This window comes from Neoarius graeffei, chromosome 17, assembly GCF_027579695.1.
Source record: "Neoarius graeffei isolate fNeoGra1 chromosome 17, fNeoGra1.pri, whole genome shotgun sequence".
NCBI classification, from domain to species: Eukaryota; Metazoa; Chordata; class Actinopteri; order Siluriformes; family Ariidae; genus Neoarius; species Neoarius graeffei.
In genome coordinates, this window is record NC_083585.1 from 34,043,386 (window position 1) to 34,071,203 (window position 27,818).

The window sequence follows — 27,818 nt, forward strand, 5'->3', positions numbered from 1 at the left end:
TCGGATATAGGTCGTTTCAGGTTGCACTCTGAACGTAGTGTAATTTTCATCTATGTTCAAACCTAATCCACTTCATGCACAATCATCTGTTTGTTCTTTTATATCAGTAAAGTCAATGACTTCACTTTTTATTTTTCTCTTCTCTTGTCTCCTGTAAATGCTCATACACACCCACCTCTCTCTCTCTCTCTCTCTCTCTCTCTCTCAAAATATATAACCTCTATTATTAATTGCCATCCTGCATTATTTTGTTTTGGTGATGGGAATCAAGTATTAAAATATTTAGAATATAACTCCTCTCTCTCTCTCTCTCTCTCTCTCTCTCTCTCTCAATATATAGCCTCTATTATTAATTGTCATACTGCATTATTTTGTTTTGGTGATGAGAATCAAGTATTAAAATATTCAGAACTCCTCTCTCTCTCTCTCTCTCTCTTCTGAGATTTTGATTGAAGTTGGTTTCTTATTTAAATTTTCCTGTCCACTTTGCTAGCCTATTGTTATAAACTAAACTGTGTAACCTGGGAAAATTTTTATGATTTGTGGAGAGCTATTTATCGTCATAAACAGCTTATTATGTATGTCTTTCACCTTTGTACACTTCAGAAATGAATATTTTGTAAGTGCTTTCTTTTTGAAGAAATCAGTCCTGTGAAAATTCTAATTTTTTATTAGATGCCACTGTTATGTCCAGAGAGATGGTCCACAATATTACAGAACAGGTAATATCACTGTTGTCCAAAAACATAAATAGGTACAAAAAAAAAAACACACAAGTGGACTAACAGTCACATCAATTGATTTGAGATATTTTAATTTAGACCCTCCTATTTTTGAGTCTTTTAAAAATAGAAAAAGTTAAAGGTTTCACACTGCTCTGTTGGTCCTCCAGATTGCTGGTATTCAGGTAAAAGTTTATCTACAAATACCAAACCATAGAGGTTCATTCACTAAATAACAATGACTTCAAAGCACTTTTTTTTTTTTTTTTTTACAAAATTTAAGTTACATCCATCTTTAATTTTGTATGCCTCTGAAAATCCTAATAGACATCATATAGATATATATTTCATCATATATAGATCATAGCTCATATATTTCCGCATTGTCCTAAGCTTTAGCAGTAGCTATCAGAATATCCTTCAACTCCCAGTTCACAATGGCCCAGTGCTGGTGTGTCTGCTCCATTCAGCACTTGCTTATGGGCTGAAATGTAACAATATGCCTTGCCCTTCTTTGCTCCTGGGTGATGGTGGTGATGGAGGGGAATTTGTGTGGAGGCTGGAAGAGGGTCCATGCTCAGGTGGATGCCACTCTCCTCAGGACAGTCCAGCTGGCATGGCTGGTCTTCGTGGTCTTGAAGTCCAGTAGCCCCCTGTACTCCATAGCTGCTGGTGGTGCGATGTTCATCCAGGGTACTAATTCCCAGTTTCCATCGATGCCACTTTTTCTTAATTTCTGACTGCACCTGGGATTAGAAATAGGATGGAGAGAGGGGGTGAAGTACAGAAAGATTACTTGTACTTCTCTAGTATAATCCTGTTTTTAGGCTTACTAGGACAATTCCTCAGTAGGTTGTGGGACAGAGAAATTGATGTAATAATAGTTGTTTGTGTAGTATTAGTTATAGTATAATAATATTAGTTTTTTAGTATACTATTTGAATATTGATGGTTGACACTTTAAAAGAAAACCAGTATGAATATACAGTGGTGTCCAAACCTCTGAAACCACACTGAAAATCTGGGATTTTTTATTTAAAATGGGAAATAAACAGAAGATATTTAGAATTTTAAATATTTAAAACAAATAATATAAATGCTCAATGTCTTGAATATTAAATATTCAAGATTTTGCTCTATTTCTAGGTCCCTATTTAAATGTAAGGAAATTTGTGATATTGACCATGTTAACTGCTTTGTGGGTGACACGGTGGTGTAGTGATTAACACTCATGGTCCACGGCAAGAAGGCTCGGGATCCGGCATGTTCTCCCTGTGTCTGTGTAGCGTTCCTCCAGGTGCTTTGGTTTCCTCCCACAGTCCAAAGACATGCAGATTAGTTCAGCTGGCTACTCTAAATTGCCTCTAGGTGTGAATGTGTACCCTGCCACCAGATGAAGGTTTGGGTCATTACCCAAGATAATTCTGGAACCTTGTTGTGAATTTTGCAGAACGGCTTCCTGGATGGCTGACCCTCGACTATGAGGATGGTGCAGACAGAACTGTTTTGTGGAACAAATCAGATTTTCCTCCTGCCTGTCTCTTCTATTGAAGTACATGCTCAGACTCCGCTGGATTTGATCTAAAATAGATCATTAGATTTGGCTCAAACTTGTGGAGTCCATGCCAGCTCAAGCGCAGACTGCCATTAAAGCAACAAGGGGACATACCAAATAAATACTACGACACTCTGAAATGCATGTAAATATTTCAAAGGTTCTATTTTTCAATCAAGTTATTGTCAGTAATGTAATTTGTAATGAAAATTATTGTAATAAATTAGAAAAGAATTCAAAATAGAAGAATTTACCCTTGTGGTCTCAGACTTTTGGACGTCACTGTATGTAATGTTCTGCAAGTTTACACTTGACAACAGCTAGCCGAAAGTTCAGTTCACAAAGATTAAAATGAACTAGTTCACGTTCATAGTTCACAGGTTTGAATTCTGAACCTAATTCACAGTCTCAAAAATGAAGTAATTCACGTTCATTTCTTCCAATTTATTAATGAACCGCTCTGTTTTTCATCAAAGTGAAACTTTTGATGAAATTTCAGAAAGCCGCATTAGTCTCACCTATCATTAGAAAGCTCTTGGAGTCTAATTTATTGATATAAGCAAATCAGCAGTGTTATTTTGTAATTTTTATTTATTTATTTCCATCCATCCATTATCTGTAGCCACTTATCCTGTTCTACAAGGTCGCAGGCAAGCTGGAGCCTATCCCAGCTGACTATGGACGAGAGGCGGGGTACACCCTGGACAAGTCGCCAGGTCATCGCAGGGCTGACAGTAATTAATACATCTCATCTCATTATCTCATTACCTCTAGCCGCTTTATCCTGTTCTACAGGGTCGCAGGCAAGCTGGAGCCTATCCCAGCTGACTACGGGCGAAAGGCGGGGTACACCCTGGACAAGTCGCCAGGTCATCACAGGGCTGACACATAGACACAGACAACCATTCACACTCACATTCACACCTACGCTCAATTTAGAGTCACCAGTTAACCTAACCTGCATGTCTTTGGACTCTGGGGGAAACCGGAGCACCCAGAGGAAACCCACGCGGACACGGGGAGAACATGCCAACTCTGCACAGAAAGGCCCTCGCCGGCCACGGGGCTCGAACCCGGACCTTCTTGCTGTGAGGCGACAGCGCTAACCACTACACCACCGTGCCGCCCCGTAATTAATACATTTGAACCAAAAACATTAACATTTCAGCCAGGGGGATTTTCAACTGAATACATTAAAATAACCACACAAATCAATACTTTTAACAGCTTTCTGATTTTGTGAGTCAGCAATAATTTTAATGTACTGCTTGGTCTCTTTTTCAAACACCAAAAATAACAGTATATTGGATTTATGCATATGGTATTTTGCTAGTATGATCAAATTGACTAAATCAGCAGTGTTATGACCAGCACATGGCAGCAGCCCAAGTACAGTACAGCGGACATACAGCAGACATGGTATTCACGCACAGGCTGTGCACTGCGCAAACTTCCTCATGTGCACAATCTGCATGGACAGTCACCCAGATATTGTGTCTGTGCTGACTGTGCGTGTGCAAAACTGAGCATGCAGTAAAATGTATTACAACAGAGTCATAGTGTGCATGTGTTCAGAGACACTTATGCAGATGTGCGCATGCTGAACATGTTGCACGAAGTATAACATATTCATATTCAAATATTCATATATTCAAAACCATTACAAGTACAGAACAGGACAATTTATAAGGGTTTAGCCATAAAGCAAATAAGTGAGATATGACAAGTACAACCCCGATTCCAAAAAAGTTGGGACAAAGTACAAATTGTAAATAAAAACGGAATGCAATAATTTACAAATCTCAAAAACTGATATTGTATTCACAATAGAACATAGACAACATATCAAATGTCGAAAGTGAGACATTTTGAAATTTCATGCCAAATATTGGCTCATTTGAAATTTCATGACAGCAACACATCTCAAAAAAGTTGGGACGGGCAATAAGAGGCTGGAAAAGTTAAAGGTACAAAAAAGGAACAGCTGGAGGACCAAATTGCAACTCATTAGGTCAATTGGCAATAGGTCATTAACATGACTGGGTATAAAAAGAGCATCTTGGAATGGCAGCGGCTCTCAGAAGTAAAGATGGGAAGAGGATCACCAATCCCCCTAATTCTGCACCGACAAATAGTGGAGCAATATCAGAAAGGAGTTCGACAGTGTAAAATTGCAAAGAGTTTGAACATATCGTCATCTACAGTGCATAATATCATCAAAAGATTCAGAGATTCTGTTAGAATCTCTGTGCATAAGGGTCAAGGCTGGAAAACCATACTGGGTGGCCGTGATCTTCGGGCCCGTAGACGGCACTGCATCACATACAGGCATGCTTCTGTATTGGAAATCACAAAATGGGCTCAGGAATATTTCCAGAGAACATTATCTGTGAACACAATTCACCGTGCTATCCGCCGTTGCCAGCTAAAACTCTATAGTTCAAAGAAGAAGCCGTATCTAAACATGATCCAGAAGCGCAGACGTCTTCTCTGGGCCAAGGCTCATTTAAAATGGACTGTGGCAAAGTGGAAAACTGTTCTGTGGTCAGACAAATCAAAATTTGAAGTTCTTTATGGAAATCAAGGACGCCGTGTCATTCAGACTAAAGAGGAGAAGGGCAACCCAAGTTGTTATCAGCGCTCAGTTCAGAAGCCTGCATCTCTGATGGTATGGGGTTGTATTAGTGTGTGTGGCATGGGCAGCTTACACATCTGGAAAGACACCATCAGTGCTGAAAGGTCTATCCAGGTTCTAGAGCAACATATGCTCCCATCCAGACGACGTCTCTTTCAGGGAAGACCTTGCGTTTTCCAACATGACAATGCCAAACCACATACTGCATCAATTACAGCATCATGGCTGCGTAGAAGAAGGGTCCGGGTACTGAACTGGCCAGCCTGCAGTCCAGATCTTTCACCCATAGAAAACATTTGGCGCATCATAAAACGGAAGATACGACAAAAAAGACTTAAGAAAGTTGAGCAACTAGAATCCTACATTAGACAAGAATGGGTTAACATTCCTATCCCTAAACTTAAGCAACTTGTCTCCTCAGTCCCCAGATGTTTACAGACTGTTGTAAAGAGAAAAAGGGATGTCTCACAGTGGTAAACATGGCCTTGTCCCAACTTTTTTGAGATGTGTTGTTGTCATGAAATTTAAAATCACCTAATTTTTCTTTTTAAATGATACATTTTCTGTTTAAACATTTCATATGTCATCTATATTCTATTCTGAATAAAATATGGAATTTTGAAACTTCCACATCATTGCATTCCGTTTTTATTTACAATTTGTACTTTGTCCCAACTTTTTTGGAATCGGGGTTGTATGATGGCTGACTATATTAATCAGACCCTCCAGGATTTCGCGATGTTGCGATTTGCAACTTCAACGCAAATTCAACCAATCCCTGTGAATTCAGGGCGGTGTTGCAATTATATCCAATCACCGCAACTTTCCCACAAATTTGACCAATTGTTGGCGTCGTCTTGAGGTGACGTTGCAGCATGTGCGCAGTGTTGCCAGATTGGGCGGTTTTAAGTGCATTTTGGCGGGTTTTGAATATATTTTGGGTTGGAAAACGTCAACAGTATCCGGCAACATTGCATGATGTGCGAGTCAGTGTTTATGTAGGCTTAAATTCTGTTACTGAAAGTGTGTTATGTTTACAGTGAAGGACTGTGTGCGCTTTACATTATTTTTACTTAATACAAGAAATTAATGGATGCCAACATAGTATTTTATTTTCCATTGTTTAGGCAGCTTCAGCATCATACTGTGAGATTCTGTTCAAATTGTTTTTTTCTTCTATGAAGCCTGAGCCATTTATTTTATTAGTTTATAATTATTGTTTAATTTAGTCTTCAGGAGAGTCTGCCTGCACACAGTACTAATATTAATAGGTTTTTTTTTTCTTACATGAAAGCTGAGGCATTTATATTATATTTTAAGGTAACTTCATGTGCTGTGAGGTTCTGTGCACTTTAACTTTTGAACCAACAGGTGCATTTGGATAAGTAAAGCCTATTTTTCTGCATGTTTGTAGTCCTGGTAATCTTTTATATTGGTAAAGTTGTTTATAGGACCATTTCTCAGTGTCTTTGTTTTTTTAATCAATAGTTTTTCAGTAATAACTTAATATTTAACATATCACTCAATTTTAATCACAAAAAGAGAAAATCGCAACAATTTCTCGCAACTTTCACTTCCTCCCGCAATCTAATTGCAACAAAAACCTAAAAAACACCGCAACTTTCATCACAATTTTTTGAAAACCCCCCCCCCCCCGCCCCCCCCCGCCCCCCGCAACATCAGACATTTTAGCCCGCAACAATCACAAAAAAGGCCCGCGGAATCCTGGGGGGACTGCTTAATCCTTTAAAGACTCTATGTACATCTTTGTATGTCTGTTGTTTCTTACCTCTTTATTCACAAAACAGTATAAAATGGCCACCAGAAAACCCTGCAGATGATCACAGAACAGAGCAACAAATGTATCAGCTGTTCATCACTTCTTTCAGCCAAAGCACATATACTACAGAATTTACAGTAAATTCAATCTTCAGCTGTACCTGAAATGAGTTGAAGAAGAGTTCAAAGAAGAGCAAGATGAGTCGTAGTAGACCAACAGTCTGTTCCACTGTCACCACAGAAAGCACCACCTTATGACTTCCCAGTAGGGGTATGAGGATCAGAGTAGACTTGGCCAATCTAAAGACCCAAAGACATTTTTAGTCTAGTCCAATTTCAGTACCTATTGTAATGTTGACCCAAATGGCTGCCATAAAAATGGCATATACATATTTATTTACTTATAGTTATATTTAACAATAAATATCCATCCATCCCTTATCAATACCACTTATCCATCAGAGTTGTGGGGGAAGCTGGAGCCAATCCCAGCTGACTTCAGGCAAGAGGTGGGGTACACACTAATCTATCACAGGGCTAACATAGAGACAAACAACCAGTCACACTCACATTCACGCCTATGGGCAATTTAGAGTAGCCAGTTGATTTTATCCACATTTTTGGAATATTTGGAGGAAACTGGAGCACCCAGAGGAGACCCACACAGGCACAAGGAGAATATGCAAAGTTCACACAGAAAGGTCCCAGTCAGCCACAGGGTTTGAATCCAGAACCTTCTTGCTGCGAGGTGACAGTGCTAACCACTACACCACCGTGCCGCCCATCAAGGAACATATTTATTATAATTTTAGACAAAAATGGAAAGGTTTTAAACTATTTCTAAACCCAACAGTGAATCAAGATTAAATACCTTTTGAATCTTGTTCTAAAGAATTAAACTGTGAAATGAATGCTACACAGATTTTTAATTAATTTAAATGTAATACCAAGTAACCTTTACAGGTTTTACTAAATATTTTGCGCAAGGTTGAACAGGAAAACTAAGAAGAACAGCACAATTACAACAACATGATAAACTGTATCTTTATTATTTATGAAGTAGGAGAGATGTTAAGTATATCAACTTTACTACTGATGACATTATGCTTTTTATATGTACAGGATTAAGCAAGAAAGCAGCCTATGGTTAATAATTAAGAATATACAGTTTAATATGTAGAAGCAACAAATGTATTTATAATATAGATGCCATAGTGCATGTGATCTTACCTGAACTGATAGTCTGTAGATCTCATCCGGTCTGCTTTTAATTTGGAGACAACCACCTGCATAATCCTTATGAAAATGACCAAGTTTACCTGCAATATATCATATTTCTCAGAACACGGAAGGAAAGTAAGATCTTCACAATTATAATATTTCATTAACCCGTAGTGTATATACAAGTTAGCAAGATTAGTAGCAGGCTACTAAATCACTTAGGTGATACAAAATTATAATATTACACTGCAGGCATTTAGCAGACACAAAATTATAATATTACACTGCAGGCATTTAGCAGACACTCCTATCCAGAGTGACATACAACATACCCAGCATAGCCTGGGGAGTAGCTGGAGGTTAGGTGCCTTGCTTAAGGGCACTTCAACCATTCTTGCTGGTCCAGGGAATTGAACCGGTGACCTTTTTGGTCCCAAAGCTGCTTCTGTAACCATTAGGCCATGGATTCCCCCACTTAATATATTAAGTTCACTTAAGTTTGTACTTAGCCACAAAATTCCCCAGAAAAGATAAACAAGAAAGATATCTAAAGGAACATCATTAGCCTATTAACTTAAGACAATTAAGCAATATTGCACAAGCATGATTGCTGTTGCATTGAATATGAGCAGGGTTGTGATTCAGCCACAGGCATGAGGCCGCAGGCCAAGTGCTGTAGGTAATCGCAGTCATATACTGATATTTCGTTGATAGAATTGTTGCTTTTATGTTACAGTTCTATAAACAAGTAATTAATCTTGAGTACCTGACTTTGCAGACACAATATGGACAAATATTTTGTTTATTTTTGCTCCAGCAATTAAAAAAGTATTCCCAAAGAAGCCACAACTGGATAGAGTGTTGCATGTTGCCGTGCAACACACAGAATGACAGCCAGCAATAAGTGTAGTAACTGCTCCAACATAATGAACTATTGTTAAAATTAGAATTTTATGCAGCTGATAGTTAGTATAACAGTACTGTCTGTGTTCACTACATAAAATTCTACAGTATGTCTGAGAAAGATGTGTATGATACTGAGGTACGTCAATATTTAAGAATAAACACTTACTAAAACAACCAGGAGGACAGGAGCTTCAATTATCAACAAATGTGCCATGTTTTCAGTCTTCTGCCAGCACCTTGATAAAGATATTATTTGTTTGCAGGCTTTAAAAAATAATGCTACAGATTGGTTTTTCTTTATCACAGCTGATAAGGCTTACCATGTGTTCTCATACAGGTGACGCATTACTACCCATGGCACCACATAAAGTATAGGAGTCACTGAGGAAAAAAATTCTGTTACTGTGCGACAAAAAGGTTGCAAATAACTGCTTATAATGTCTTGCTGACCAAATCAATGTATGGCTTTTATAACTTGTAGAGGATTTATTTGATTGTATAACTGTTGATTGTTGAACTAATAGTACTACCGTAACTGTAATGCTAAACTTCTATATGAATTGTCAAAATCCTCTGCAGTCAAAATAGTACTGACCCCAGCCGAGGGCAAGGTAACCAAAGAAGTAGTGGTTCTCAGAGAGTACAAGGAATAACAGAAGGTTATGGATGTACAGGCCCTCCACTAGCACCCAGAAGTAGTTGGCCCCCACGCAGTACTCCATTACCGCTTGGGCTATGCGGCAGCTAGACAATGTCTATGTGCAAAACACAGACATAAAGTTTGAGGGTCAAGGTGCTGTAAGATTTCACTTTACTTTATGTGTTACAGTCAATGAAGCATGAGGATGTGCACTATTTGGCCGAAATGATGTGGACACCTAATCATGTGACCCCAACATGTGGGCATTCCACAAACTTTTGCCACAAAGTTGGAGGCACATGATTGTCTAGAATGTCTTTGTATGCTTTGGCATTAAGTTCCCTTCACTGGAACAAAGGAGCTTATCCCAAATATGTTCCAGCATGACAATGTCCCTGTGCACAAAGTGAGATCTATAAGCATCATTCCAACTTCTAAGCCTTCCCTGAGGCTGTTATAGCAGCACCGGGATGGGCAATTCTGTATTAATCCCATACCTTTGGAATAGGATATTCAACAAGCACATAAGGTATGAGTGTCGTGGTCAGACGTCCACATACTTTTGGCCATATAGTGTATGAGGTAAACTGTTGGCCCCTTGATAGTTAATGGCCTAAAAATGGTTATAAAATATTACTCCATTAGTATTAACAACATACCATTTGAAAATGAAGGATGCAGGTATCAAATTGTGTCTAAACATCTGACAAGAGTATAAAAATTAATTTTGTGAATAATGAATTATTAGCAAAATAAAAACAGCTAATTTAAAGATGTTAAACAATTATTTTGTGTACTGGTTAATCACGTCATGCTTCAATCAAAATGTGACATGTAAATTGCCATTTTTATCCACTGAACAAGCAAATGAGCGTGAAAGCATTTTAAACAGCATTTCAGATTGATGATAATTCTTTATACATATGTAAACTTTAATGGTCAGATGGACTGTCAGTTAGTATTAAATGTATAACTGTCTTAAGTTTAATTTTAGAATAATAAGTATTTAGTTTGGCTATGCCACTCAAATAAAAAAAAAATTGCTTAGAATTTCCTGTGTACTGTATATATTTGTTGCCATGTATGTGTGCACACCCATCAGTGGGCACATTTACTCAGACCTGGTTACTGAGAGCATGGGAAAAAGCACTGCTGTTTTGGTAGTCAGGAGTGTATATTCTGAGAAGATCATCACGTATAATGATGGACACGGCACGCAGGATGAACGAAGCAAACAGGTTGGCGTGGATATAGTTGCGGGTGCAACGCAGTTTCCTATGACAAAGCACACACAAAATAATCATTTCCTTCCAGACCAAAAGATTTAATTACAGTCTATAATCATGAGTTTTGATGTGAACTCTTTAACTAGTTTTCAGAACAGTTTTGGTTATTATGAAATAAGGATAAAGTTGGGTGACCAAATACTGTATAGTACCCATCAAAAGTTTGGACATACCTTCTAATTAAATGTTTTTTCTTTATTTTGATTAATTAAAAGACACTTCATGTCTTAAAGTAATGATGGATGTCGTTACTCTTTACTTAGTTGAGAGGTTCTTGACATAATATGGATTACTACAGTTGTAGAAGAGGGATATTTACTGTATTTTTATTATTTACTATCTACTGTTTGATCTCAAACACATTAAGAAGGCAAGAAATTGCACTAATTAACTGTTGACGAGGCCCAGCTGTTAATTGAAAAGCATTCCAGATGACTACCTCATGAAGCTGGTTAAGATAATGGCAATAGCATGCAAAGCGTCATCAAGGTACTTGGAAGAATCTAAAATATGAAACATCCATCCATCCATTATCTGTAGCCGCTTATCCTGTCCTACAGGGTCACAGGCAAACTGGAGCCTATCCCAGCTAACTATGGGCGAAAGGCGGGGTACACCCTGGACAAGTTGCCAGGTCATCACAGGGCTGACACATAGACACAGACAACCATTCACACTCACATTCACACCTACAGTCAATTTAGAGTCACCAGTTAACCAAACCTGCATGTCTTTGGACTGTGGGGGAAACCGGAGCACCCGGAGGAAACCCACACAGACACAGGGAGAACATGCAAACTCCACACAGAATATATATTTGCACTTTTTTGTTTACAACCTAATTCCATATACAGTATGTTCGCTATTTCATAGTTTTGATGTCTTCAGTATTGTTCTACTGTCAGTAAAAGCATTGAGAATGACAGCGCTAGCCAAACTACAAACATGGCCACTCAAAACTGCAACTCCCAAAGAGCACAGCGCCCTCTTTCACCAGCTTATTGAATTCAGCTGTTGTTCATTCGCAACTCATCAGCCACACTACTTAAGCCTCTCTCTCACACACCTTCAATGTGAAGTATTGTTCTGTGTTTTCCAGTCCATACCAAGCCTTTCTATCTCTGCCTGACTCTAGCATTTTTGGCCCTCGCTATCTCTCTTCGTTTACGTTACTTGTCTCTTCTATATTGCCCTGTTTGCTAATCGACTGACCCTTGCCTGTCTTTTGACCATGCTTCTTGTTTTGCGATTTGGCTTCATTACAAGTTTGCTCCCTGCTCTCCCCTGCACATACATCTGTAAGTGCCTGCACTCTGACATCTACAATGTAGAAAAGAGTCAAAATACAGAGAAATTTATGAATGAGTAGAGGTGTCCGAACTCTTGACTGATACTGTACATCATACGTATCTCTAATTACTAACAAAAGAGAAATAATTTGACATGCCTATCATTTTCATTGCATGACAAAGATACTGTTAGTTGGTTACAGAAGCTACTGTTACATAGCTAAAGAATTAATAATCTACTCATAACATTCATGAATGCTTCATGGCCACATTTTCTATTATGAAATATTAACAAGCTGGAAAAATGACTTGTTTATTTATTCACAACCTTTGTCTTGTGATAATGGTTTCCTGTCAATGCCATAATCGGCATCAGACTCCATTTTCCAGAGAACACTGCCTGCAAATATGGCCACCACAGGAAACAACACCCAACCACCTTATACATTGACACATTCACTCTCACCTGACGACTAATACAGCACACCCACAATCATCCACATACCCTATAAATAGAGACTTTAAACATTCACTCATTCTGAAGTATCCACTCAGCTCTGTTAACACATCTGATGTACTAAGCCTTTATCCCATGTTCACAATTCTAATTTCTGATCTGTTTTATTTCTGTTGGTTTTTTTTTTGTGATTCTGTTTTTGCCTTAAATATAAAAGATTTTTGCAAATCATCTGTCCCTCTGCCTGTTCTTGACCATGTTCATGTTGGGTTTTTATTTTCTTTTGGATCTGTTTGCTAATCGCCATCTTTAATAAAAGCATTACCTGCAACTGCAGCTGTCTCAGCCACCTGACATTTTCTTATAATTTAGTGAGTTATACTGTTATTGTACACTCTTAAAACGAATGTGTTGGAAATCAACACATCTTTTGTGCAAGTTTAATTTCAACAAGAGTTGTGTTATATTTCAGAAATGTTTAACACCAAAATTGCACAAATAACAAATAATGTGTTAAAATGAACAAAAGTTCTGTTGTCCCAATCTGGACATAGAGATGTGTTAAAAAACAACGCAAGTTGTGTTATTTTCAACACATGTGTTTTAAGAGTGATATTAAAGCTATGTTTATAGTCCCAGGACACAGAGCTATTGGTTGTTTTTCACAGTGGAGCTCAACACCATCAGTGAATGCACCATAAGCATGTAGCACATAAATGACCCCACTAGAAAATGTCATTTTAGTGCCCATCGCCATTATGAATAATAACACTGAGGCTGAGTACACATGGTCAGAACATATCATCTCATAGCTGGGGGCAAGACAGCAGAATCATTAAAAGAATGTGCTAAAGAATGCTATATTGTACTGCATGCTGCTAATGGCTATGTCAGTTGTATTGACAAGAATTTATTCTCACGCATTTGCACACTGTAAATGATAATGAATTTTCAAATGAATGCAGAACATCCACACGAAGATTTTCTACATATCTACTGTTGAGTGTCACATTGGCAAGCTATACTGATCAAGTAGCTAGTCAAATGTTCTGTACATACAATTCCCATGTTATAGATAAGTTCACAAAGTATCTTTTTCCTTCATAAATAAGATTTCAGCACACTAGACTTCATCAATTTAGACTCACCTAAATAGAAGTAATATGAGGAGTGCCAAAGTGAGGCTGGCCAAAGACAAAGAGTAGCCAATGGTGTACATCACCCTGAAATAGGTTAGGACCTGTATCTGTTCTTCCTGTAGCAAAAAGAGTACATCTTCAAATGGCATGCATTGAAATTGCTAAATATGTTTTCCAAAAATAACAAACAAACGGGTTTATATATTATTAAAGCTTCACAATCAAATGCATGCATTTAGCAGTTGTTCACTCCCCAGTGATGATTTCTCTTTTGCTGTATTGTAAAATACAGTACCAGTTAAAAGTTTGAACACACCTACTCGTTCATAGGTATTTCTGTATTTTGACTATTTTCTACATTGTAGAATAACACTGGCAGCACAGTGGTGCAGTGGTTAGCATTGTTGCCTCACAGCAAAAAGGTTCTGGGTGTGAGTCCAGTGGCCGATGGGGGCCTTTCTGTGTGGAGTTTGCATGTTCTCCCCATGTCTGTGTGGGTTTCCTCTGGGTGCTCCGGTTTCCCCCACAGTCCAAAGACATGCAGGTTAGGCTAACTGGTGGCTCTAAATTGACTGTAGGTGTGAATGTGAGTGTGAATGGTTGTTTGTGTCTATGTGTCAGCCCTGCGATTATCTGGCGACTTGTCCAGGGTGTACCCTGCCTCTCACCCAGTCAGCTGGAAAAGACTCCAGCTTGCCTGCGACCCTGTACAGGATAAGTGGTTATGGATAATGGATGGATGGATAGAATAATACTGAAGACATCAAAACAGAGGAAGGCATTTCATAGTCAAACTGAAGACATTAAATAATCAAAATACAGAAAAACCTATGAATGAATAGTTGTTTCCAAACGTACTGTATGTATATACATATACATGGATACTTTTTATTGTTTAAATGAGGTTCATTGATAAAGAGGATGAAATGACTACAGGCAATGGGCACACTGTGTTGATGTCACAGCTTCATATCTTGCCAAGCACAGCCCATTTTACTGGCATAATTTTGCATTTTGTATGGCTATTATGGTCAGCCTCTGGCAAAATAAAAAATAAGATTAAAAAAAAAAAGACCATGACCCGGTTTAAAGTTGTGGAACATGGGTCCTAATTTGGTCTTAACGCACATCGTTCAATCCATGTTTAATATTTTAGATACATTTAAGATGAATAACTGTGAGTGAACTGCAAGGTACAGATATATTTGACAATAGGATCAATTTTTTATTTGTAAAATGACTGTAAAATGAAATCATACTTGTTCCTTGTGGTTGCTGCTATGTACTTCACATTGTGAGTGGTCTCTCCAGGTATGGCTGGTGTTGTTTGTGTGCCACTGGCCATCTGGACCACATTCCCTTAGGACAAACCCACTGCGCACTGTATGAGGTGTGCATTACGTACAATAACTCAATTATTATACCCATGTAATATTCTGCTAAAAAACTGTTATTTATACTACTGGTAAAAAGACACTGAACACATTAAGCCATAATGCACTAGCCTGTAGGAGGTACCTTGATCATGCCAGGGCAAATACCAGGGACAGGGCACTTTGACTGTGGTATTGGGAAGCCCATCTGTCCAGCAAGCATACTGATCAAACATGCGCCTACAGAACAAACCTGAGGAAAGGATAAAGTGTGCTGCAATTAAACAGATTTATACAATAGCATTATGGGAATGTTAAAAATGATATCTGATTATAATTGTATTTCACTGCTTCTACCCATTACTTGCAAGCAAGAGGGTTCTAAAGTAAACAATACGTCCTAGTCCTTTGAGTATATTTTTTTAACAGCATCTTAATGTGTACACAGTAAAATCCCCAGTGTTGAATTAACACCCAGAGTGTCGATTTAACACCCTACTGTGTTTATTATGTCCAATTGGACACAAATGAACTCTGAAAGTGTTAATTCAACACTGGGGAATTTGCTGTGTAGGTACCAAGCATCCACAGATAGGGGGCTCCCTCCTGCTACTGTACTTGTACTGATGCCATCCCAATAAAAGGATCAAGCCACTGTCTCATTTTCTTTCTTGGCTGACTGTGACATGGTGAGGCCCCACAGAAATGGAAGCTCATGGTCTTATCAATGTAAAATCTTTGTCTTGCATTTGCGCTGTGTTGCAACAACTAATTCCACCAAACAATGATGCATTAAATTTAGACAAAGGGACTCCTGCATACTAACCCCTTCTCTTATATCTGCCTTCTTCCTCTCTCCCTGCCACATCTCTCTTCTATTGGCCACATATCTCACAATGAAATAAATTAACATAAACTCAGCGCAAATTCTTCTTTCTTTGTTTCAATAAATGGCATTTTATTATTATAACTTTGTATTGTCTTGGTTGTTACATCTTGATATTGCAGAAATCCAAACTAAAACTATTTTAGAACTCTAATCCTTCAAAACCTTAAATATTTGGTGCTTATGGGCATATGGGGATGCCCATTTTCTCTTATTTAAGGTAAGTTCAGTTTTTTTTATTTTGCTGTACGTTTATAAAGCCACATATACCATCACTCACAAATGTGTCATGTAATAAAAATGGAGGGGGTGTATGGTACCTGAGGGGGTCGGTTCTGATGCGATTTTCAATATGCAGTCATTCCGATACCTTTCCCATTCCTGCTTCGTGTGCTCAAACGTCTTCCCAAACACACACTAAAATACATACATGATTTAACAACATATAGTTAATGTGCTATAAAGATTGTATTCAACGTGCAATAGCTGAATCATTCAACATTCAAATGTCAGAGCCTACAAATGTAGGTAGGTTTGGACTTAATGCATAAAGTTGAATTAATATTTAATATTTCAGATATTATTCATGTTGAACATTTTAAGGAAAAACAACTGAACACTTCTTTGTTTTAGAAATATAATGCTGGAGCACAATAATTATACACCACAGGTAATTATTAGGAGTGTAACGATATGGTATATAACACTGTATCATTCAAGATGAGGCTCTCGATTTACGTCTAGCTATTGAACAATATTCAATAGACTGCATGATAAAGTAGCCTAGAGTCATCATCGATCTATTATTTGTAGCCACTTATCCTGTGCAGGGTCGCAGGCAAGCTGGAGCCTACCCAGCTGACTATGGGTGAGAGGCAGGGTACAGCCTGGACAAGTCGCCAGATCATCACAGGGCTGACACATAGAGACAAACAACCATTCACACTCTCATTCACACCTACAGTCAATTTAGAGCCACCAATTAACCTAACCTGCATGTCTTTGGACTGTGGGGAAACACATGGAGGAAACCCACGCAGACACGGGGAGAGTATGCAATCTCCACACAGAAAGGCCCTTGTTGGCCACTGGGCTCAAACCCAGGACCTTCTTGCTGTGAGGCGACAGTGCTAACCACTACACCACCATGCTGCCTCAAGCCAACAGCTTAAACATTAAAAATGAATCAAGCCCAGCTTTCTCTTTATTTCAAATCGGGATACACTACAGAGGTTGTCCTAAGCATGAAATTAGGTGAGTGGCTAGACTACTAGTGCATTAGCTCAATAGCAATGGCTACGGAAGCAGTAAGCAGGAACATGAAGAGTTCCCTAAATCTTTAAGATCTGGTGTATGGGAGTACTTTAGGTTCCTGGTAAGTTACAACAATGATAGCCAAAATGCGGTGGACTGAAATATAATAGTGTGCTGAATCTGCCATATAGAAATATCATAATACCACAAATAGAGTATGTTTATGTATCTCCTCTGACATCACCATTTGGAGTCAGTGGAACTAGATGAAAACGCACACTGCAAAGACTCTCTGCTCCATTCAGGCGGCATTTCCTGCTTAACTCAACCAAAAGAAATCACCACAGCGATCAGGAAATAGTTGCAGATATGAGACCCTATTCTTTACTGGACAATGCAGGATTCAAAACAAGTGAAAAAATGAGCTAACTGACTTTGACAGCATAATTTTCTAACAGCAGGATGTGAAATAAAAAGGCAAGTGCTTTAGCGACCTTTGAGAGCAACACCAATTAAAGATTATTCAGTGAGCTAATGCTTAATTGACCATGTTTAATTTTGTTATTGTCTAATGCACAGCTTTTGTTTCATTATATGCTGCTGACTCTGAATGAACCACACAGTATACTAAGTCTTTATAATTTCATAAAGTTGGATGTTTCAATTAATTGACAGTGAAAACCTATGGCACATATTCAAGCAATGTATCATATCAAGATATTACTGTATTGTATTGAATCAAATTTTTTATTTTGTTACACCTAAATAATTACAGTACAAGTCATAATTTTGGACACACTCATTCAAAGCTTTTCTGTATTTTGACTATTTTCTATATTGTAGAACAATACTGAAGACATCAAAACTACGAAAAAACATCTGTTACATATATGGAATTATGTGTTAAATAAAAAAAGTGTTTAAAAAATGTTTCATATTTTAGATTCTTCAGCGTAGCCACCGTTTACCTTGACGACGCTTTGCATGCTATTGCCATTATCTTAACCAGCTTCATGAGGTAGTCATCTGGAATGCTTTTCAATTAACAGCTGGGCCTCGTCAACAGTTAATTAGTGCAATTTCTTGCCTTCTTAATGTGTTTGAGATCTAACAGTAAATATTAAATAATAAAAATACAGTAAATATCCTTATTCTACAACTGTTGTAATCCATATTATGTCAAGAACCTCTCAACTAAGTAAAGAGTAACGACATTCATCATTACTTTAAAGTGCCATTCCACCACTGGATGTATTCTTTGGCATAAAATACAATATATTTTGACAACATATATAAATGGTATCACTAGATAGAGAAATCTTTTAGCTTCAAAATGATATATCAAACATAATTTTTTGACAACGACAAGTATATTAATTTTGCGACCAAAGTCACCTACCCTTTTAATTTCCGCGCGTGATGTCATTGGCAGGTTCCCCTTCTTGTGTACCACGTGACGTGTGACGTGGCACATATTATCAGCAATGGCGGATAGAACGCGATAAAAATAAGACCAATAAATCTAGCTAATACCAATAAATCTAGCTAACTGAAAGATTAACTAAAAATTTTTCGCAATTTTTTTGGCCCCCATATACGAGGAGAAATGACTCTCTCACTTTGGGGGTTTCCTGGTCTAAAAATAGACCGACACGTGGTACACAAGAAGGGGAACCTGCCGATGACATCACGTTTCACTACCGCGCGGAAATTAAAAGGGTAGGTGACTTTGGTCGCAAAATTAATATACTTGTCGTTGTCAAAAAATTATGTTTGATATATCATTTTGAAGCTAAAAGATTTCTCTGTCTAGTCATGTTGTCATAAAATATATTGTATTTTATGCCAAAGAATACATCCAGGGTGGCACGGTGGTGTAGTGGTTAGCGCTGTCGCCTCACAGCAAGAAGGTCCTGGGTTCGAGCCCCGGGGCCGGCGAGGGCCTTTCTGTGTGGAGTTTGCATGTTCTCCCCGTGTCCGCGTGGGTTTCCTCCGGGTGCTCCGGTTTCCCCCACAGTCCAAAGACATGCAGGTTAGGTTAACTGGTGACTCTAAATTGACCGTAGGTGTGAATGGTTGTCTGTGTCTATGTGTCAGCCCTGTGATGACCTGGCGACTTGTCCAGGGTGTACCCCGCCTTTTGCCCGTAGTCAGCTGGGATAGGCTCCAGCTTGCCTGCGACCCTGTAGAAGGATAAAGCGGCTAGAGATAATGAGATGAGATGAGAATACATCCAATGGTGGAATGGAACTTTAAGACATGAAGTGTCTTTTAATTAATGAAAATAAAGAAAAAAAAACATTGAAGTAGAAAGTCCAAACCTTTGACTGGTACTGAATATATTCTAATTAAGAATGTAAATTATTAACTAGGTCTTGGACATGGTTACATACCTCAGCTCTGTACAGGACAGACAGAGTAAGGAGTAGAATTGTATAGCAGCTCTTCATCACTAACAGAACACCAAGGCGGAGTCCAGGCATATCAGGACTGAACAGCCCATCTTTTCACAGCTACAGGCTCTCAAATAGCACCTACAAAAGCACAATACGCACAAAAAATAGCCATAGCCATACTTTTGTTGCATAGAATAATGAAAACCATTAGCAAAATTTAAGCAGGCAAATTTGTACTGATAGTCATAGACAAAGTAAAGCTACAATCAAGTGTTGCAACTAGTAGCACATCAAATGCAGGACATCTATGCAGAAATGCTCAAACAAGAAAGATATTTTCAACTACCACTCACTTTTGATAAGGCGAAACAACTTGCTGTTCCAAGATTTCAACTCACTAGACACACTAAACGACTAACAAACCAAAGTGTACAAGGCAATGGCCAAGGGGTGCACTGTATACCAGACACTAACACTCCAACTACATAAACCTAAAGTTTCCATTCCTCGTATGTATATAAATAAAGCCCCCTTCAGAGTGAATGACTATCTGAGTGATGGGGGACCTCCTCTCTTTGGAATACATGAAATGGTTTATTGTATACAGTTTACTGTGACCCTGATCAGGATACAGCCAGGTTACTGAAAGTGAGTGAGTGTATACAATTTGTCTTGTAGAATTACTTTATACCACTGTGCAACACTTACAGCAGCAAGTGAATCAGGAGTTGTATCTCTGCATCAGACCTTGACTCGGACTTGTTACAGTTACATTTATTTGTTAGAAGAGAGGAGAATTGGAATCATCCTTGCTCCCTACCACACAGGCCGACACAGGGGACCTATAACACTCCTGGGAGAAGATGCTGAGGGTTATGACGAAACTTGCCTGGGTAATGTGCTCATGAATTCTGGCATTAAATTAACCCTTGAGCTGATATCAGTGTTGAGCTTATTTCATGCACTGGTAACAGGGTGGGGGACTGAAAAAAGTCTCAACCTCCTGGGTTACAGTCAAAGAATCTGTGAGGATTTTGCCTCAATACATTTGGATTTTGATGGGAGGAATGGTGGTGTAGTGGTTAACACTGTTGCCTCCGGGTTCAATCCTCACGGCTGATGGGGCCTTTCTGTGTGGAGTTTGCATGTTCTTCCCATGTCTGCGTGGGTTTCATCTGGGTGCTCCAGTTTACCCCACAGTTCAAAGACATACAGATTAGGTAAACTACCCAGCCACTGGGTTTGTGCAAGACAGTGCATACTTAGGCCAAGTTTACATTAGACCGTATCTGTCTCGTTTTCTTCGCGGATGCACTGTCCATTTACATTAAAACGCCTGGAAACGCTGGGAAACGGGAATCCGCCAGGGTCCACGTATTCAATCTAGATCGTGTCTGGTCCGGTGCTGTGTAAACATTGAGAATACGCGGATACGCTGTGCTGAGCTCTAGCTGGCGTCGTCATTGGACAACGTCACTGTGACATCCACCTTCCTGATTCGCTGGCGTTGGTCATGTGACGCGACTGCTGAAAAACGGCGCGGACTTCCGCCTTGTATCACCTTTCATTAAAGAGTATAAAAGTATGAAAATACTGCAAATACTGATGCAAATACTGCCCATTGTGTAGTTATGATTGTCTTTAGGCTTGCCATCCTTCCACTTGCAAGTGGTAAGTGATATGTGCTGGGATCACACACACAGCGGCTCAGTCCCGAATCACTGCTTGTGCACTTCACTTGCGCGCTCTGTGAGCTGCGCAGGGCCGGAGTGCGCACCCTCCAGAGGGCACTTGCTGTTCAGGGCGGAGTGATTTGGAGCGCAGGATGCCTGCGGAGCTGAGCGTATCCGTGTATTGGTGTTGCTGTGTGCACACTAATCGTTTTAAAAACGTTAATCTGATGATCCGCTGATACGGTCTAATGTAAACCCCACCTTAGTGCTGGTCCCAAGCCTGGATAGATTTGAAGGCCCAGTGTAAGATTAGCATGAGCTAAACTAGTTGTTAACCTTCTGAAAATAAAGTCATTATTAGCCAAATGTGCCAGTCTGCCTGTTGCTTGCCTGGGACTTCAAGTTGTTGTAGCCACAGAGCTAGAATTGGCAAGGAGAAATTCATATTTTCCATTAACATTCCATGCCTGAAACATCTGAGCTCAAAAATAGATAGTAACCCAACATGTCAGATAATTCTTTCTAATCTGATTTCTTTAAGAACATCGATCAAAATCAGTACTGCTTATCCAACAGGGTCACAAGGGAAACTGGAACCAATCCCAGCTGTCTTCATGCAAGAGGCGGGTACACCCTGGGCAAGTCACGAACTGCAAATCAATACAAAATTATTCTGACCTATCACCTTGATTCTATGATGAAACATATCTATCCTGATGGGTGTGGTCGTCAGCGCACGTGCCATCTACAGGATACAAGCACTCATGAAATGGTTTGATAGGAATGAAAATTATGTAAATAGTATGCTATGGTCTCCTTAGTCACTGGATCGAAGTCCATTTATGGGAGATTTTGAACCAAAGAGTTAGACCACAATATCCACCACCATCATCAAAACACCTACTGCGAGGTTTTTAAAAATGTATTTTTATCCCTCCAGGACAGTTCCAGAAACCTGTAGAATTTATGCCAAGGTACCTTACAATACAGCATGGTGGCCAACATCTTGCTAAGACACATTATATTGTTTTTCCCCAGTTTGTCACTCATCTGTAAATAGGATCCTTAATAGCTTCATCTTCATCTTGTTCGAAGTGTCTATCTTACTGGCCATCTCTTTGTAAAAATGATCTCTCACTCAATACTGCCCATGATATTGGTGCCCTTTGAGAAAATCAGGATATATCAAGAAAAGTCACTACTTTATGGATACATACTAGTCAACATGGATTATGCCAACCTGTAGTCAGATTAGTCAGCCTGAGGAAGCCCATTATCATCCAGGAGTCTCAGTTACCATATGATATTTCATTTATTTCACAATTTGTCTATTTTCTTATTGGAACTGGTGAAATGGCACAGTAGTGCAGTTGTTAGCACTGTCACCTCCCAACAAGAAGGTTCTGGGTTTGAACCTTGTAGCAGACTGAGTCCTTTCTGTTGGAGTTTGCATGTTCTCCCTGTGATCACAAAGACATGTGGATCAACTGGCTCTTCTAAATTGCCCATAGGTGTGAGTGTGAATGGTTGTTTGTCTCTCTGTGTTAACCCTGTGATAGTTTGGTGACTTGCTCAGGTTGTACCCCACTTCTCTCCAAAAAAGTCAGCTGGGATTGGCTCCAGCTTCCCCCATGACCCTGATGGATAAGCGGTATAGATAATGGATGGATGGATAGATGGATGGATGGATGGATGGATGGATAGATAGAACTGGTTACAAACTGCTGAAAAAATTAATGCTGACACCTTTCTGTTTCAGCGAGCATTAACTTTTTCAGGAGTTTGTGCTACAGTAGCTCTTCTGTGGGATTGGACCATATGGGCTATCCTTTGTGCCCCATGCGGATCAATGATTCTTTGACACCCCTGACCCAGTCGCCGGTTCACTGGTCATCCTTCCGTGGACCACTTTTGGTAGGTACTAACCACTGCATACCAGGAACACCCCACAAGATGTGTGATTTTGGAGATGCTCAGACCCTGTCATTTGTCATCACAATTTGGCCCTTGTCAAAGTCACTCAGATCCTTACACTTGCCCATTTTTCCTGTTTCCAACACATCAACTTCAAGAACTGATTGTTCTCTTGCTGCCTAATATATCCCACCCATTGACAGGTGCCATTGTAATGAGATCTTATCTCTCATCTCATTATCTCTAGCTGCTTTATCCTGTTCTACAGGGTCGCAGGCAAGCTGGATCCTATCCCAGCTGACTACGGGCGAAAGGCGGGGTACACCCTAGACAAGTCGCCAGGTCATCACAGGGCTGACACATAGACACAGACAACCATTCACACTCACACCTATGGTCAATTTAGAGTCGCCAGTTAACCTAACCTGCATGTCTTTGGACTGTGGGGGAAACCGGAGCACCCAGAGGAAACCCACGCGGACACGGGGAGAACATGCAAACTCCGCACAGAAAGGCCCTCGCCGGCCACGGGGCTCGAACCCGGACCTTCTTGCTGTGAGGCGACAGTGCTAACCACTACACCACCGTGCCGCCCCTTGTAATGAGATAATCAATGTTATTCACTTCACCTGTCAATAGTTTTAATGTTATGGCTGATCGGTACACACACACACACACACACACACACACACTCCAATCAGCCATAACACTGAAACTATTGACAGGTGAAGTGAATAACACTGATTGTTATATCAAATTTTACATAACATTTATATACATAAAGCTGAAGATAATTTCAACTCCAGTATGTAACATTGAAAGAATGTTTCCTTGTGCACTCACTAAATTACTCCTCTATGGGGAAAAATGAATGTAATGAAATCTTTGAGGGAAGACACTCAGTGAAGTGGTTCCAGACTGTCTCCTTGTTCTCATTTAATTTCCAACTCTTGCTGTTGTCAGAAACAGACTGTTGTCAGTCAATGAATAAATGGAATTATTTAAAATAAGTGCAGCTTCATGGCTGATTGTGATTTCTTCTCATTTCTTGTGCAAGAAGTGTCCATTTATTATAGTGACCTTTACATTACATCCTGAATATAAAACACATCTTGTCTGAAATAAAAAAGTTTGTCTCTGGTTCAGTTAATATGAGCATGAGAAAGGCAAAGCTAAAATATGAGATGTGTACATCCACACCAAATAAGACACCCTACAACAGTCTATTTTGAGAAAGGAGACATTAAATGTGGTTAGAAGAACACTACTAAGTCCAGCTTTCTGATAAGCCTATGTTAGTCTTTTTGTACAGAAAAGAATCTTCGATTTTATTATTTGGAAAATAACTTTCCACATAATACTGACTTATTCAGCAACATGTAATTTATAATAGTATTGTAGGCAGGTTATCTACCAATGAAAAACTGTATGTATTAAAGGAATAGTGAAATCCCCAGACTCCTGACAGTGATTGGTCATAACTGCATCAGGTGAAGTATCAATTATAATTTCAGCATAACATGTCTACCAGGTAGGTCTGGCAAATGTCAAATGAACAAGTACACCTTTAGGCTGGCATATCCATCACCAGTATGCACAAACAATCAAAATTTGTTAATCCCAAAACTTCTGCTTTCTGTGGGGAAAGCAGGGATCCTTGGCTAATAGTGGAGCTCCGCACACACAAAGCATGCTTAAGATAATATGGTACTGCATTGGCCTGATTTTTGATGGCTTTTGTGACTGAACGACGTCCGTATATATGAAAAACGTTCATGTACCACCACAGGGTACCCAACTGTAAGGGCAAGGAAACGTATCTCAAACACTTGACCACTGGACAACAAAGCTTGTATCTTTATTTACATAAGATAGATGAGTTTTTATCCAGCGCTTATTTTTACTTTGCTTTTTAAAAATTAATGTGGGATTATTTACTAACACTGTAGCACAACAGCAGAGAGTCTCTGACAGGTGCATATGCATTTTATTCCTCTTGAACATGAGTACAGCATCAAACACTGGACATCAAACACCATACACCGAATACTGTGACAACTAAAGAAAACAAATCAAAAATAATTAACATTGTTGTAAACAAATATGCAATTTTGCAGAGTAATGTTTCCAGAATATACTCTGAACATTACACACCCTGCTCTGTTCAACCAAGAGTGCAAACCTCAACAAGTTAGCCAAACATGCACCATTAGCCTCTGCATTCAAAGTCTTGTGCTAAACCACAGTTCACCCAAAGCACCAAACACAAGCAAATTACAGTCAATAAACAGTGCACACAAACTTCACATTGTGCATGAATGTTATATCAGGATGACAGACAGCAAAGCTTTATACCATACTGTACTAAACCTCTGACAGAGGCATATGGTGAATATAAACACAGCAGTGAGCACCTGTAGCATAATAAATACAGCTTCCTGGGCTGACAGTTCTGCCCATAAAATGAAAAATGAGTGACAGTTCTGGCTACCACTTACAAACACATTTTACACTCATCAGAAGCTCTGCTTTTCGGCAGTGCCCAAATATATATATATATATATATATATATATATATAATAACACCTGAGTTCAAACACATTTGATAAATAATTGCACCAGTATAGTTAATTAAGAAAAAAAAAAACAATGCAGCCATGATATCTTGTTATGAATCAGGATTGTCCTAAGCATGGTTATTTCTGTGGTATGTGACATTAACACAGCAGCAAAACAATTTGGAAACAAGGTTTATTTCGGATATTTAGGTGAGATAACAGCAGTCAGGTGTTAGTGTGTTACCTTAGTGTCAAGTATAATAACAATAGGAACAAATAAATTATCCTTTTAGCACTCTTTAATGTAAGCTCTTAGACAGATTGTAATGAAATTGTTAAATCTCTTATAAAGGTCTCTTGAGAGGTCTAACAAAAACAAGCCACTCCTTAAGCTACCTTATAACCAGAAACACAGGGGAGGCACCTGACAGCTAACATATGTACATGTATGTGCACACACTTGTAGGTGGCACATCCCTGAGCACAAGATACATGCTCAATCACTGAGAGCTAAAATTAATAGAAAATTGACTATGATAGACAAAGACAGAATCTAATTGAGCATTTTAGGTCATCTTATAAGGGGACTGTCTCATCCATATATTAACAGCTTAAAAAAGGAAATCGTGATGACCCATACTGTATGCCACATGATGAGGTCACAGATGTTGTACAAGATCTAGTAGGACAACAAAAAAACTGCAATTGTGGGTCCCTCTTCCTTAGCAGTTTGTTCGCTCCATTAAAATTTAAGTAACAGGACATCAATTGAAAGATTAAGACTGTAATGAAGTCCACATAAATGCTCTTGAAAAAAGCATATAAATCATTTAAGGGAATGACATAATGGCACAGAGAAACACTATTAGCTCCAAATATATAAAGCAAACAACAAGAAGAATGATGCTCTGAAAGGGAACCAATAACAAGTGAGATAGCACTTTGATTCTCCCCATGAAGTTAATATGATAACATTACTGTTATTACTGTTATAACATCTCATTCATCTCTAGCCGCTCCATCCTGTTCCTCAGGGTCGCAGGCAAGCTGGAGCCTATCCCAGCTGACTACGGGCGAAAGGCAGGGTACACCCTGGACAAGTCGCCAGGGCATCACAGGACTGACACATAGACAGAGACAACCATTCACACTCACACCTACGGTCAATTTAGAGTCACCAGTTAACCTAACCTGCATGTCTTTGGGGGAAACCGGAGCACCCAGAGGAGAACATGCAAACTCCGCACAGAAAAGCCCTCGTCGGCCATGGGGCTCAAACCCGGACCTTCTTGCTGTGAGGCGACAGCACTAACCACTACACCACCGTGCCGCCCGTGTAAAAGACACTTTTCAGACAAAAACAAAACATAATGGAGGTTTTGGTTCTGGAAGATACTTTCCTTTTAAGCTAATTCCTTATAAAACTGCACAAATTGTACCTGAGACTACTATTTCTTCAAAGTAAAGGGTTGTCACACCAAATACTGACTTTGCTTCATTGACTGTTTTGCTCTTTATAGTGTAGAAACATTCAATTTCATTATTTTTGAAGGCATCTACGGCATTTCTTTGCATGTGCCTAAGACTTTTGCACAGTTATCGCCATATCATTAATTAAGAAAATAAATAAAACTTTCTTCTTTTCCATTGTATATTATTGTGTATATAGTTGTTGGTGAAACTTATTAAACTCGCATGGAAAATTTTCCTTGTAGTTCCAGGTGACTCTTTTATTAATAGGCTGCTCCTGTAAATAAAATCCGATAACCACACACACACAGAGAGAGAGAGAGAGAGAGAAAGAGAGAGAGAGCTGGGCGAGATTAGATTATTGCACGAGTTTGAGAAAATTATGCTCGGGTTATACAGCATTTAAAGTAGATATAATGGAAACCTGACTTACTGATAGCCATCATTCCTGAGAGGGACTGAACTCAGCAACTTACCGGTTAGCACATCTGTCTCCTGTAGCACATCGGTTAGCACATCTGTCTCCTGTATAACCTGAACTGCACAATGCTCTCAGTTCCTGCTGTTTAAAGCGCCACACAGCCTAATCTTCTTATCTTGAAGTTATAGATGGGTCGGGTAAAGCTTTAGAATGATATAAAGTTAGTACACCCTCCATTCTGAGC

The 27,818-nt window shown here is 39.1% G+C and overlaps 1 protein-coding gene across 1 annotated transcript; it reads right to left on the minus strand.

Annotated features, from left to right (window-relative positions):
* Positions 1-759: 759 nt before the first annotated feature.
* On the minus strand, positions 760-27,818 carry gipr (gastric inhibitory polypeptide receptor). The gene is made up of 14 exons (XM_060898090.1): positions 27,630-27,818; positions 19,536-19,676; positions 16,209-16,305; positions 15,148-15,255; positions 14,889-15,010; positions 13,639-13,745; positions 10,580-10,733; positions 9,414-9,573; positions 9,139-9,199; positions 8,985-9,054; positions 7,922-8,010; positions 6,853-6,991; positions 6,702-6,743; positions 760-1,468 (listed from the first exon to the last, which is right to left on the minus strand). Exons 2-14 carry the CDS (start codon positions 19,623-19,625, stop codon positions 1,118-1,120), a joined length of 1,590 nt encoding a protein of 529 aa, XP_060754073.1. The 5' UTR covers positions 19,626-19,676; positions 27,630-27,818; the 3' UTR covers positions 760-1,117.

Excerpts from the sequence above, each read along its gene's own strand:
- gipr (XM_060898090.1), bottom strand. The coding sequence starts at position 19,625 with ATGCCTGGACTCCGCCTTGGTGTTCTGTTAGTGATGAAGAGCTGCTAT. Across the intron at positions 9,055-9,138 it reads CACCTGTATGAGAACACATG|GTGCTGGCAGAAGACTGAAA; the intron begins GTAAGCCTTATC and ends ATCTTTATCAAG. Across the intron at positions 1,469-6,701 it reads ACTGTTTTGTGAATAAAGAG|GTGCAGTCAGAAATTAAGAA; the intron begins GTAAGAAACAAC and ends TTCTAATCCCAG.